General features: G+C 35.2%; 2 protein-coding genes across 2 annotated transcripts; one reads left to right on the forward strand and one right to left on the reverse strand.

Annotated features, from left to right (window-relative positions):
- Window positions 1-562: 562 nt before the first annotated feature.
- On the reverse strand, window positions 563-1,989 carry LOC134741065 (NADH-ubiquinone oxidoreductase 49 kDa subunit-like). The gene has a single exon (XM_063673827.1). The coding sequence runs from the start codon at window positions 1,971-1,973 to the stop codon at window positions 603-605; it is 1,371 nt and encodes a 456-aa protein (XP_063529897.1). The 5' UTR covers window positions 1,974-1,989; the 3' UTR covers window positions 563-602.
- Window positions 1,990-3,380: 1,391 nt separating this feature from the next.
- On the forward strand, window positions 3,381-9,310 carry LOC134741086 (sorting nexin-20). The gene is made up of 4 exons (XM_063673852.1): window positions 3,381-3,645; window positions 3,908-4,129; window positions 4,614-4,807; window positions 9,157-9,310. The coding sequence occupies exons 1-4, from the start codon at window positions 3,430-3,432 to the stop codon at window positions 9,281-9,283; spliced, it is 759 nt and encodes a 252-aa protein (XP_063529922.1). The 5' UTR covers window positions 3,381-3,429; the 3' UTR covers window positions 9,284-9,310.
- Window positions 9,311-14,987: the final 5,677 nt, after the last annotated feature.

The raw sequence follows: 14,987 nt of genomic DNA on the forward strand, positions 1-14,987 counted from the left end.
CATTCCAAATGTAAGAAATTGTATTCTTGGATGTTTCTATATATTTCATTGTGTATTAGGTGTAAAGTCCGAATATTTAGGTACCTATGCGTAATTTACAAACCATATATTGAGTGTTCTATTATTATTTACCAGTAGCACTATTTTTCACCTGATGGACCTGGAATGAAGGGTCGTAATTACACTGCTTTCTTGAAATTGGCAATCAAAAATCAAAATAAAAGTATGTAACACAAATATCTCCCTATTTGATTTTGTATAATTTATAAGCATTTAATAAGTATGTTGTTTTGTACCTATTTACTTACTTATTAATTATTATCTTAATCTGCCATTGCAGAAATTCTTACCACCTAGGTATGTACCAACCTGATTTTAGAATTAGTATCTCTAATTTTATTTCTATTAGTTGTGTTACCTACTTACATTAGCAACACTTTGTAAGATAGCTACCTATATATACTTGTTATTTATTTATAGCATTAACATTGAAATTGCTTATGAAAAACGCAATAAAACAACCGAAAGGAAACAATTGTTGAATAAATTATTTTCACGCAAATAAATGCATTATTATTTCCGATATAAAATTTATCTGAGATCTAACGGTCAACGTCACCAAAAACCACATCTATGCTAGCGACAATTATAGATATATCGGCTAACATTAGTCCCTTGCCGAAGACTGCGATGCCCGCGAGGTGGGTGTACGAGCTGGGGCGCATGCCCACGCGGTAGGGCCGCGACGTGCCGTCCGCGACCATGTACAGCCCGAGCTCGCCTTTCGGACACTCGGTCGCCGTGTAAGTGTAGCCCGGCGGAACTGGATATCCCTCCGTGCACAACTTAAAATGATGAATCAGAGACTCCATAGAAGTTTTCATCTCTACTCTACTTGGTAGACAGTATTTCGAATCGTCCGTTTTATATTCGCCCTCGGGCATAGTATCGATGACTTGATTTATAATTCTTAAAGACTGACGACTCTCTTCCAAGCGACAAAGATGCCGATCGTAAGAATCGCCATACGTTCCTACGGGAACATCAAAATCGTATTGATCATAACCGTCATATGGATGATTGATTCTTAAGTCCCATTTTACACCAGTGCAGCGTAACATTGGTCCACTGAAACCTAAATTGATCGCTTCGTGAGCACTATAAGCGCCAATGCCTGCCGTTCTAGCATAATATAAGCGATTGCCCGTTACCAGGTCCTCCATTTCATCTAAACGTTCTCCCATTTTACTACATAACTCATAGACGTCATCTAGGTACCCGATCGGAAGATCTTGCGACACGCCGCCGACTTTTATGTAAGCGCAGTGAACCCTGGCTCCACATAGCCTTTCGAACATCTCGTATAGTTTTTCTCTCTCTTCGCACGTCCAAAAAAAAGGTGTGATACCACCTGCATCTAAAACAGTGCCGGCTACATTCAGTAAATGATTGGCTACCCGAGTAAGTTCAGTACAGAGTACTCGAATCGCTTTCGCCCTGGGGGGTGCCTCGATGTTGGCTAAGGTTTCAACGGCTAAAGCAAAGGTCTGTTCATTCGCAAGAGACGACACGTAGTCTAAGCGATCCATGAACGGCAGGCTTTGATTATAATGTTTATTTTCCATGAGTTTTTCCGTGGCTCGGTGTAAGAATCCGATATGGGGATCAGCTCTTACCACTGTTTCACCATCCAGTTCGAGGATCAGTCGCAGCACACCGTGTGCGGCTGGATGTTGTGGCCCAAAGTTGATCCACATATTTTTCAATTTCCGTTCTACAGGTGGAAGTCTCCCGTGATAGACCGGTTTGTAATATTTCTCCATCTCAGGTGTGCTGTATATAGCTGGGCCACTGAACTGCTGCACATACTCCGCGTCAGGAAACCATCTGTGCCCGTGAACTGGTGCACTAAATGTAAAGAAGCGTATATTTCGAATCTTTTTGAGAAAATTTACAGATCTAAGAACTTTCATTTTGACTGGCCTTACTGTTGTCAATATAGTGATTGATGCATGATTGATGTGGTTGTATTACCGTATTTTATTTGCAGTTGGTATTTTTGGCCAGTCATGTTTTAAATACCTTTTGTAAATGAAAAAAGGTTTGCGGTGCATGTGCTTAAGACCAAAGCTTAAGACTAACAAATACAATAATACTCTACATGAACCTATACAAAATACATAGGTAGCTATTTTTTTTACTGTATAAAGGAGCCAAATCTCTATGTATGAAAAGTGTCCATCAAAAAACAGTAATTAGGCGGCGCCACCATACACCGAAATACTACCAAATACAACCTACGTAATTTGGTTGGGTTATTTGTTGCCTTATATGGTTCATGTTATACTCATGTCCCAGAGCCTAACTAGCGCCACCGGAGAGATTAGGAACTATTATTTAAAGCTTAACGCGGTCACTTTTACAACAATTCTGCCATAAGAGATTGCGATCCTTTCTATACCATCCATAATACTTACTCTTTGGGTGTCATTTCATGTATGGATGGTATAGAAAGGATGCCAATCTCTTATGGCAGAATTGTTGCAAAAGTGACCGCTTTCAGCTTTAAATAATAGTTCCTAATCTCTCCGGTGGCGCTAGTTAGGCTCTGGGACATGAGTATAACATGAGCCAACAAATAACCCGACCAAATTACGTAGGTTATTTTTGGTAGTATTTCGTTGTATGGTGGCGCCGCCTAATTACTGTTTTTTGATGGACACTTTTCATACATAGAGATTTGGCTCCTTTATATAGTCTCCATGATTTCATGATTTCAATACAATTTTCTTCATTTTTCGAGAATTGGCGTTTTTTTGGGTTATAAATCGTAAACATCTGTCACCCTACCCATCGAGTATGAAAAATACTATACGCTATGGCTATAGGCCAACGGTAGGCCATCTGTTTTGGCTCTGATCAAAAAATAGAATACTCACTGGAGTTCTGATTTGGTTCTGATCAAAGAGTTCTGATGTATTCCCATTTACTATACTCTTTATACTCTTTGATTCCCATATTCGCTTGTCTTTAGTATGTTTTTCGGTCCGCCATCTATATGTTCATAACTGGCGTAGTGTGATTCGGTAGCACTGCGTTATGTTGATTGTTTTCTATTTATTTCCTAGATGTCGTCAGTGGAGATGTACAAATTTATTTTTGAGTTATTATTTGCACGTTTGAAAAGATGGCTTAAATAGTCAAAATGACATGACATGTGTCACTGTCAACTGTCACAGCTGTCAGTGTCAATAGTGTCAGTAATTTTCAATTCAATCTCTTAGTTATCTCGACTCGACTATCTCGTTTTCACTCAATCATTGTTATTGTTTCGCAAGCTGGTTGTGGTTGTAAATTTCCATTTAACGAGTAAAGGGGATAAACTCCTTAAATTAAAAAAAAAACCACGTGACTTTAAATTCAATTACAATGATAAAGTTTGAAATAGTGTCTTCCAGAATAGCTACTGTCAATGGGTCTGATAAGAAGTTTGTGGTTTACATGTTACAAGTCAGGCAGGATATTAGCAGACTTGATCCAGACCCCGTGAACGTAGAAAGGAGATACACTCAATTTTTGGATCTCTACAATGGACTCAAAAAGGATTTCCCAACGATTTTAAGTACCATATCATTCCCTAGAAAGGTATGAGTCATGTTTAATTTATTAATCAACAAAGAAGTACTTGCTAAGTGGGCGTTACTTCATTTATAACGTGTTGTTAACTTGTTAAGTACAGGATTTATATTATTTGTAACATGTTTATTAAATCAGTTCCAGTCCTGACATCAATTTTGCTATGTTGTTATGCTGTCTTAAAAGTCAGAAAAGGATTTTGAATTGTTTTTTTTTTACAATTTGAAAGAAAGTAAATTATTTCGTATTCAGAATGATTTATACTTTTCAGATGGTAGTGGGTAATTTTGAACCCAACTTGATAACAGCCAGAGCTATAGCATTTGAGGCATTATTGAAGCTTATATCAGAGGAATCACGTCTCAGGGAGTCTCCAGCAGCTATAGCATTCTTCCAAGATGTGGAGTTAGCCGAGGCCAGACAACTGATGCTTGAAGGATCTCATGACATGGCACTTTCTGTGCTGGAAACTAGCTTCAGATTATTAAATAAGGTAATTTGTGTACATAATGACTAATCTTTATTGTCTTGTAATCTTAATGGCTACTATTGGTATTGTAGGACATGTTTGCATTGCTGATTACTCATCATTCAATAATAATAATATTTTATTATGAGCATAAAAATATTTACTACATTTTTAATGTGGTCATTCCATCCATTTAGGGTTAAATCAGCCTAAATCATGTTTTAATGCTGATTATCGATTGAATCCTCTGGAGTTGCAGGCGTAAAGGCTACGGAGACTGCTTAACATCAGGCGGGCAGTATGCTTTTTTGCCACCGACGTAGTGTAAAAATATTTTTCGGAATTAACTGAGATTCAGAATGTTACGAAATCTTAATCTCTCTAAATTTATTCTAGTTCTCAGGTTATATTAAGGTTTATCATTACCATCATAATATCAATTAAAAACAATGGTCTACCTGCAGGCGATCAAAATTCTGACATCTAACATTTAATCTCCACATTGCAGGTGTACACAGACCGGTCGCGGGTGGTGCTGAGCGCGCTGTGCCGCGTGGTGGCGTGCGCGGCCACGAGCGGCGGCGCGCTGGCCGGCCCGGTGGAGCGCTGGGCGCAGCTCGCGCTCCGCCGCTACGAGGCCGTCAGCGACGATGATCTGCTGCTCATCTATATACCGCTGCTGCACACCTGTATATCGATATGGTGAGGTTTTTACTCACTTTATACATTTAAATTAGCATAAAACAGGTCTTACAAACCCCAGGGCCCGGTAGTCAGAGCCTTCCAAATAGATGGTCATGGGTTTAAAAACAACTTGTACATCTAATCCTTGAAACATATGTATGAATTGTCATTAGATATATGTGAGTCACTTTTCAATGAAGGAAAATATGATGAAGAAACTTAACGAATACCAATAAGGCTTACTTTTCCTTGTAAGTTGAAAGAACAGTAGGCAATTTGGCCCAGTTGATGTTTGGGATTAGGCTACTAAAAGTAGACCTCAGGCTCCTTTTTAGGGGATCCCATGTCCCCAATGACCTTCGATCTGAATCCCTTGGTTTTCTAATGTTTTTTGTAGCTTATCATATTAACAGCAACGGCTTTAAGCAATATAGTATCCCATGTTTACTTCAAAGTTAATTGTTTTCGAGATATTTGGCATCAAAGTTGACAATTTTAGACAAAAAAACTGGTTTTCTGGCCATAACTCGTGTGTTAATTAGTTTAAAGTTACAACCTTAGACAAATTTTTAGAGACATCAAAGACAAAGATTTCGTATATGTAAGATCTTTCACAGCAATCGAGATACGAAATAAGTGTTTTGTTAGATATTGTTTAAAAAAATCATAAATAAATAAGAATTCATTTCTCTTAAAATCCGGTAGACAAAAGTGTAGATAAAAGATTGAAGAACCGATAGCCGTTTGTCTTATAATTCTATATGTAGTGCAAAAGTAGGAGATACGATTCATAACTTGTAAAAAATCGACGAAAACCTCGGGTAGTGGTAAAGCTCTAAAATAAGGTACCTACATATAAAATCTAATTAGACCTTAAATTAAATCCTTTGATATCAGTACTATAAGTATGTGCACTCAGCTGACTGATAGCAGCAAATATGATATGGACAATAAGGTCGTGTATACATATTTTTGGCACTTTGTCCGTATCGACATTTTTAGACGTAATTGTACACATTGTATACCAAACATTACCGTCACAGCGTGGTCACAGCCTAAAGTGGGTCAGTAAGAAAAAAAAAAACTATAATTAGAACACGATAATGTAATTAGAATGATAATAATAACATGCGTCTTATTCGTTATTTGGTATCATAAATGTAATTTTTTTATTGTAGGTATTACAAAATTGGCATATTTTTATTTATTCGTTTTAAAACGATGACGTTTTTATATTTTATTAAGTGTTACTTGCCTTACCACAAAAATAAACAGTCCTCTTAGTATCTATTTGTGACGTTATCTATGATGAAAAGGGACCTTATTGTCGATGGCGCTTCCGCCATTATTACGATGCTCCGATGTACAATTGTACACAGATAAAACGCCGCGCCACGCAGTGCTGCTAAGCGCCATCGACAATAAGGTCCCTTTTCATAGATAATGCCACATTTGTCATGCTAAACGGATGCTTAGCTACTTTAGCAAGTCACGAGGTTCGATGACGTAAGACGCAACTCAAGCGACCTTGTTTACATAACTACTGAGCTTATTTGAATGTGCATTTTCAAGCAGCACTTTTTAGGGTTTCGTTCGTAGTCACCTAGAAACCCTTATAGTTTCGCCATGTCTGTCTGTCTGTCCGAGGCATTGCTCCGTGATCGTTAGTGCTAGAAAGCTGCAATTTGGCATGGATACATAAATGATGCATTGCGATTGCGACAGAACGGTAAAAATAAAACTATAAAAAAACAACTCTGTGCTTGGAGTAAAAAGTCTTCCTGACTACCTCAAGTAGAAAAGACTGCAATTTGGCATGGATACATAAATGATGCATTGCGATTGCGACAGAACGGTAAAAATAAAACTATAAAAAAACAACTCTGTGCTTGGAGTAAAAAGTCTTCCTGACTACCTCAAGTCAGAGATGGGCATTAATCGATTAATCTTTTAGTTAACTAATCAATCGATTAAAAATATCAATCGTCATTTTTTAATCGCGATTAATTTAGTTGCGATTAAATTAGTTGTGAGAATGTTCGACTAACAACTAAATTAGTTTTAGTTTCAATCGACTAAATTTCACGATTAAATCTATATTAAAACTACGTAGTCGCCCGTTTTTGCATTTTTTATCTTGCAATATGTAACTACAAGTACGTATGTATGTCACATACGGAGGTACTCGTATGTTGTAACTATGTTAGTTTGGGTAGAATTTTGCGACTTATTTTGAAGCAGATATCTTCATCCGATTGAGCTAAAATTATGTATACACGTTTAATTTGAAATGCTTGAATGACAATGCAAATAATGCCATAATATTATTATAACGATACAGTTAAAAATTTTACAGATGTATTTCTGTTGCCGCCATAACAACAAACATTTAAAATTAAGTTTGTACGGAACCTTCGGCTTCGGAGTCCGACTCGCACTTGTCCGGTTTTTTTTGAAGTTAATAATGGGTTAATTATTCTTAAAATATAGATAGCCATCGCGCACTTTTTTGTAGACCAATGAAAGAGAGACAAGTCCACCATACATTGAGATCAAATAGATTGGGCAGCGTTTTCGATTAAGCCAGCGTGATTTTTTCTAACTTCATAAGCAAACATCGTCATATTTCTACCAATTTAAACAAAACCTTAACAAAATATACACATAAACATTCCCAAAGAAAAACTTCTTTCATAGGTGAGGTCTGGTTATCGCGAACATACAGATAGACATACGGACGCGGCGGGGGACTTTGTTTTATAAGGTGTACCTACATTATATGACAAGAAATACAATTTCATATCATGTTCTTAAATTAAACTAAAAATAAAGAAGCAAGTTAAAATTGATTTTTTTTTTTATTAATACTTAATGCCAATTTCGAACATTAGTTTGACTTCCTGCCTAGATCTATATACTGAACTCGATGGTTCTAATTTTTTTTAAATAAGTAATAACGACAAATAGCGAAAAACTGCATTGTTTACAAATCGCAAACAATAAAGTAGGTTGGTGCATTATTAATACTTTGAATTATACGATACTGAGTAAATCTTAGACATAGAAACTATCAATATTTTGCTGTCTCTGACAATAGTAAAACTCTTTATAGTGTCACGCGGTGACAAAACAATGGGATAATCCTACTTACCTGGAACTGGAAGTTGTTTGTTGCATTTTGGTGCAAGTGCCGACGCATCTTCTAAAAATAACACGTTCTATTGAATGACACATCTGCATGTTGTTTATTATCTATATCTTCGCGGTCTATTTTGTTTTCACCGTGTGGTCATTAAACTTACTTACTTTAGTAGCAAAATAATAGTGAGAACAGATCTCACTCCTTAGAAACGGTCAAAATATCGTAAGTAATACATGACTATTTTATTTTTAAACATCCGTTAAGATGTCCTAATCAGTCTGTCAACATAGCCATACCGAGGTATTCTATTCAATTTGCTTCTAACATTAGTCGCGAGAAAATAGTCTAACTAATTAGTCGATTACAAAATTTAGTTGTCCGAAATCAATCGGCAACTAATTTAGTTGCAACTAAATTAGTTGCACTCTATACAACTAAGATTGATCAATCGTCGTTTTCAATCGTCAGTCGCAATTAATTCTTGTAATCTTAATCGTTAATCGTTAGTCGATTACATTTTGCCCATCTCTGCCTCAAGTAGAAAAGAGTTTCAAAAAGTCAAATTTTTTTGGTTAGATGAGATCCTAATGTGCATAAAACAGCTTGTAAAAATATAAACACAATTGTGGCTTTGTAGCAGGAAGCGAGTAAAGACTATCAAAAAACCCTGGACAAAAAAATTAAAATATAATGGAATATATTGTTCGAAAACACACACGCCCATACATTGTAATATGATTGTTTTATTATATATTACTATATACATATGTATACAGATGATTACAATAAAATAACTGCTTGAATATGTCCATTCGGAAAGAATATATACCAGATCATGCATGGCCTGGTTTTATCATGTACAGTCTTTAATATTGTATAGGATGGGATGTACCTACATTTGTAGAAGCAGATTGAGTTTCAAATGATCTATAGCAAATATAGCAATGTATAGCTATAGTCTATCAACTTCATATTTTATAGGTACTTACTAGAATGTAAACAAAGTAAACCACGTGACTTCGTCGGTCGGTCAATTTAAAATAAGAAAAATATCAAATGTTTTTCCTCATTGGCGAAACGACTTTGTCGCGTTGTTTTGTTTGTGATTTTAACGAAAGAGGCCAGGTATCTTTGGCTTATCGTTAATCGAGTGAAACTTAAATTAATCGCTTACCATCGTAAATCGTAATAGAGAATGCTAAAGTTTTTCTGTCTCTATTTTCAGGGAAGCGCTTGGAAAAGACAAATCGCAGCTGGTACAAGAGCTAAACGATCTCCGCAAAAAAGGTATGAAAGTAGATTCAGTACCGAGCCTTATGGAGGCGGTGGACAGCTTACCCACTGTTATTTAATAGATCTCTTAGGAGTCTTAGGTATAAGACATGTATTCTGTCATTGGCACAGACTACACAGACGACATTATTAAGTGTTTACAAAGAGCGCGAAGGATACTTAGGTGCAATTTTACTTGTGAAATTATACGCCGCGAGCAGTCTTACTGTGTTAGATCCTACGCCATTTTATACTACATCAACCCATGTTTATCCGTATAATAGGTAACCTAATTTTATTTTAAATGGATTAAATCATGAACGTGGATGAAACTGACGGTCGCGATCCCTAGCTAAAGGAGTACGTTGGTGCATATGTGTAGTGACCACGCTTCTTCTGAGACGTATAGATCTATGACCATTGGTAACTAATTGTAGTGTGTTTAAAAAAATCTCCATGAAATAATAAGATTAAGGGGCCCACTGTTATCAGTCCGCTGGACGATATCAGCCTGTCAGTTAGAACAAAAATTTGACAGTTCCAAACAACTGACAGGCCGATATCGTCCGGCGGACTGGTAATGGCTGGTGGCGGAGTGGACCCCTTTATACAAAACAACTAGCTATATTTAAGTCAATCAATGTATGTTTAAGCGAATTATTTAACGAAATGCATCATAATATTGAGCTATTAGCAATCAATTGCTGCTTTTTATAGTGTTCTGTAGTGTGGCCTTGTTACCTAGTAAAATCCCATAAATATAGTACCTGCCTAATATTAAAAATCGAGATAACATGTAGTGTAATTAGTGGAAATATTATAAGACAAGGAACTTTTATAACAGCTGTTGTAAAAAAAACAATGAATTGTTTAGATTGTGTTGCTATGTGTCATTAGAAATGATAAAAACACTAAAAACATACAAGCGGATATTATTATATTTATGTTCTTATCTCATTAGATGTTAAGTTTAAATCAAAAATTTGTGGGTATGTATCCATATGAGAAGATAACTAGTGTATCAGAGGAAATGTATTTTAAATTATAATCTTTTAATGCCATGTCACGACTATTTAATGTTGTGCACACAGAAAATGTATTTAATTATTAATTAATTGTAGACATAGGAGCGCGTATTAATGCTAGCGACTGTCATGTCAAATTAACTTTCAATAATCATCGCATTGTATTTTTTTTTTACTAAAATAACATAACATGACCGTCGCCTATGTATTACCTAGTCTAAATACTTGGCAAGTACCTGTACAATGGGGATGATTGCGCAAAGTTTACTTAGATGGCGCTGTAATCGTTAAAAAAAGTAAACAATCTTGACGTGTCTTTTTATTGAAAAATATTGAAAAACGATTTTAAAAAATTAGTTTATATTACTTATGAAAGCAAAAGAATGTAAAATATCGTATATGAATTATAATTGTAACATATTTGCTGTAAATTATTTTTCATGAGTGATTTTTAATAAAAAAACATGTCAAGATCGCTTACCTTCTTTCTAATGCAAAAAAAACGAACTATAGATATGCTAAATCCAAATAAAACTTAAACAACAGACTACAGGCTTTTGTTTAGTTCCAACCCGTTGAAAACATTATAATCTGTGAGTGTTAACCTCTTTGTACATGAACTTATATTACTTGTGCATTTGTGCGAAATCATTACAGCTGTAATAATGATTTATTGTGATAAATAAATAAATATTATTACGATTTTTTCGTAATACGACAGATCATTACATAAAGAGAAAACTAATTATGATGGCAGTTTAAATATAAACAATACGCTTCGATATTAATTAAAATAATCGTAACAATATTGTAAGTGCGAAAGTAACTTTCGTTGTCTATATTTTACCTTTTCAAGGCTAAAGTACAGAAACTATTCCGAGAAATGTGAGTGGAGTGTAGGAAGGTTAACCCGTAGGTACATTATTTTTTGATATAACTATACCCACCTAGGGGGTGGCACACAGCTGATGTTTAAGATAAGTTTAACTTTTGGTAATAACGACGTATCTTTCAGAGTACATAAAAAGCTACAAGCATTGAGAACCGATATGAAAATTATATAATATAGCTAGTCAAGCAAATCTTGTCAGTAGAAAAAGGCGCGAAATTCAAATTTTCTATGGGACGATATCCTTTCGCGCCTACATTTTATAAATTTGCCGCCTTTTTGTACTGACAAAATTTGCTTGACCAGCAGCATATCTGTAGGTGAAGTGAAGATTATCAAAAAACCCGGGACAAAAAACTATATTGGTAAACTATCTTGTGTCAATTTGGTAGAAATGTAATGAATTTAGAGAAACTGGGTGGCCAACAAATTGTCAATGATTGTGTGATTGAATGTGCCGTATTTATAAAGTTTTTAGTATGGTAACATAAATTAAAGAAAAATTAAAAAAAAAACTGGTTAGACAAACCTGTATCATAGACCACAATCACATCACTTACCTATAACATACTTAACTGTTAGACCGGTAGTTATAAAATGTAAGTGATGATGATGATGCATTCCTGTTATCCCTCATTAGGGACATAGGGCTCGCAGAAGAATCCTCCGTTTGTCACGATCTTGAGCGGCTACTTCCAGCTCTTTTCAGTCGAGTCCAACTGGACTCGACTGAAAAGAGCTGGAAGGCTCAACTGAGCCAGCTTCTTTCTCAACTGATCGACTCCATGTAGTACACGGCCTCCCCGACCGTCTACTGCCAGCCGAATGCCAGCGGAGACCCTGCTTGGCCAGATAGAGTATATAATTAATATTCTTATTCTTAACCTGGCCTACCATCCATATCATTAGTTAAAACGTTAAAACATACACAGCTTTTTTACCAAATAGCCGAAAGGAATGTTAAGCATACGCTTAGAGTATCTCGGGAGATAGTATGATTCTCTCAGCACTTTTACGATGTAACAGTTGGTTGGCCAGACTATTGTATGCTTTTTTGTAAAAGCTGATGATCAGTCGTAAGTTCTATTTTTATTTTATTCTATACGTAAACATACATATATGATAAGAATTTTAGAATCTATACACTGCCTACACGGAGGAGGGAATAATGCTTTTTAAATATTAGTACGCTGTTGGCTAAAGTAGTTCAATGTAGTACACGGTACACATACAGAATGTGAGAGAAACGAAATGAAAATGAAAGTATTTTTTTCTCCCTTACTTTTATAAAAATTACACTGTTAACTTGTATACCTGTATTGTGATTTGTATTGTATATAGTTGTACCAGTTTTTATTTATTAGTCCATTATTATTTATTTTTTGTACCTTTAATTTACCTTTCTAGTCTTTTATTTGTCTCAAAAAAGTATTTGGATAAGCTCAAATGATTATAATTTATAAAGGTTATTTATTTATCAGAAAACATCTTCTGTCGTTTCTTCGCACAAGGGTCTAACATTATACTTTAAACTACAGAAATAAAAGTTTTCTTTAAGAAAAAAGAGATAGAAAGGTATGTTACAATTAATCTGCCATAAAAATGATTGTGATCGTGATCATTTTGCGAAAATAATTTTGATCGAATATGACCCTAAGATCAAACTTTTTTCCATACCATAGGTAGGACGCCATTCTACAGATATAGTGCATAATTTTTTCCATCATATTTTCACAAAAAGTACAGAACCCCTAGTGTAAATTTCATTCGATAGCGTTACAAGCGTTTGCATTATGTCTATTTTTGTATTGGATTTTGACCAGCGCGCCAAGCGGGACGTTTTGGAAACTCTAAATCCCATACAAAATGACACTAAACGCAAACGAGTACGTCACTTCACTCTATCGAATGAAATTTACACTAGGGGTACTGAGAGGTTGACTGAAGTAGTACGACAAAATACGAACGTTTCCGAGAAAATACGATTGAAAACAATCATGCACTACATCTGTATATGATCTCTATTTACGAACTTGCTCATGTTTTTAACAATGTTTTTGTTATAAGTAATATTGATACAGAATGGGATTGATAAACACACAACGCGAATGACGTATGAAATTATGTAGTTATTATTAAGTAGGTACCTTATTTTGTTATGTACCATATATGTGTTTGTAATTTGCCCGCGTCGGTAGCTGTGTATACTTAAAGTCTGGCAGCTTATCGATTGATTAACGTAGGTATGTTGTCTCATGACATGAGCTATCGGCATCCTTTGTTTTATGTAATTTCGATTGTATGGGAGCGGCTTTTTGGCGACAGGTTCGTACGACTCTTCTTATGTGTTTTATGAAGCTATTTGACACTTCCGCCGACTGACTGATTCTGACTGTACCTATACCTACTCATCACGATACTGATTAATGTATTAATATTATCCTCTTTCAAATGTTTATTCGATGCTAATTTGTTTTCAAATAAAATGATTATAGCTTTGGATATGATTCAAACCGGTTATATGGGTTTATAGATTAAAATGAATGCTTATAAAATGGGAAAACATGTTTATGTCGAAATCAGCCATAAGAAAATTGAAATCATACGTGACTTCTTAACGTAAATGAGATTCATATCAGATAGGTACTAAGCAAAATTTATTGGATTTTTCAAAAATTTGGTGCCTATCTTACGTGTATTGTTTTAAATTAATTGCATGTCTATTACTACATATTTATACCTACATAATGCGTTAATGATGTCATATCATGGATCATTATTTTTTGTAAATACTTACCAAATTCTTAAATAAGGTGACTGATATTTTATACATTTGTAGCCTCACTCAATACAACAAACATTAAAATCCTTTACTATACTGCTGTTTTAATTTCTACCTTCTTATAAAGGATGTCCCAAAAAGGACGCAAGATTTGAAATTGACGAAAATACATTTTTTTTCGTTATAATACATTTGTATACATATAATATCTTGAAATACATAAAATACGTCAGGCAAATGTCCTCCTAGGCTTTGCTGGCACATACGCACTCTTTTGTCAAAATTTTCTATGACCATTTTGCATATATGCGGCTGAATTTCTCCGATGCAGCGTCGAATTTCCTCTTTTAAAGCATGAGTGGTTGTGGGCTTATTGGCATAGACTTTTAGACTTTAAATAACCCTAAAAAGAAGTCTAAAGCCGTTAAATCGCAAGATCTAGGGGGCCAATACTGATCACCGAATCGAGAGATTACACGACTAGGAATTTTCGAACCGCACCCGCAACTTTCATTACTTTTGAAATAATGTTCAATAATAAAAACGCGTTGATCTTTCGTATAACCCGCCATTTTTACAAACCCTAAACATTCAGCTGTCTAATAGTTTTTTTAGGGTTGCCAGCACTAAAATACAAAAATGGCGGCAAATTAAAATCTTGTGCGTCCTTTTTGGAACACCCGTTATATTGATATATAATATCTACACTTTACTATCTAAATGTCTGCGAAATGTAAGCACGTGTCATCCATAATGTTGCAAATACATAATTTACAATTTCAACTTGCTATAAGTCTATGTCGATGAAATTATGACGTAAGACAGCACCATTGTGTATTTTTTTAAATATTTAATATAATCGTTTAAACACAGTAGCAATGCTGCAATTATTCTGTCACGAGTTAACGACTGACGATGAGCGGGCGATGAAGTCATTCTTAAGAGGTATGTGCTGGTCTAAAGTTAAATAATGGTTTCACATTATATATGTGAGACGACATGAAGATACTCAAAATACACATACATTATGAGAGTAGACAAACGTCAATATCTACACATGCCTCGGCCGGAATAGGCTGTCCTTTTGT

This window comes from Cydia strobilella, chromosome 4 (assembly GCF_947568885.1).
Source record: "Cydia strobilella chromosome 4, ilCydStro3.1, whole genome shotgun sequence".
Classification (NCBI taxonomy): Eukaryota; Metazoa; Arthropoda; class Insecta; order Lepidoptera; family Tortricidae; genus Cydia; species Cydia strobilella.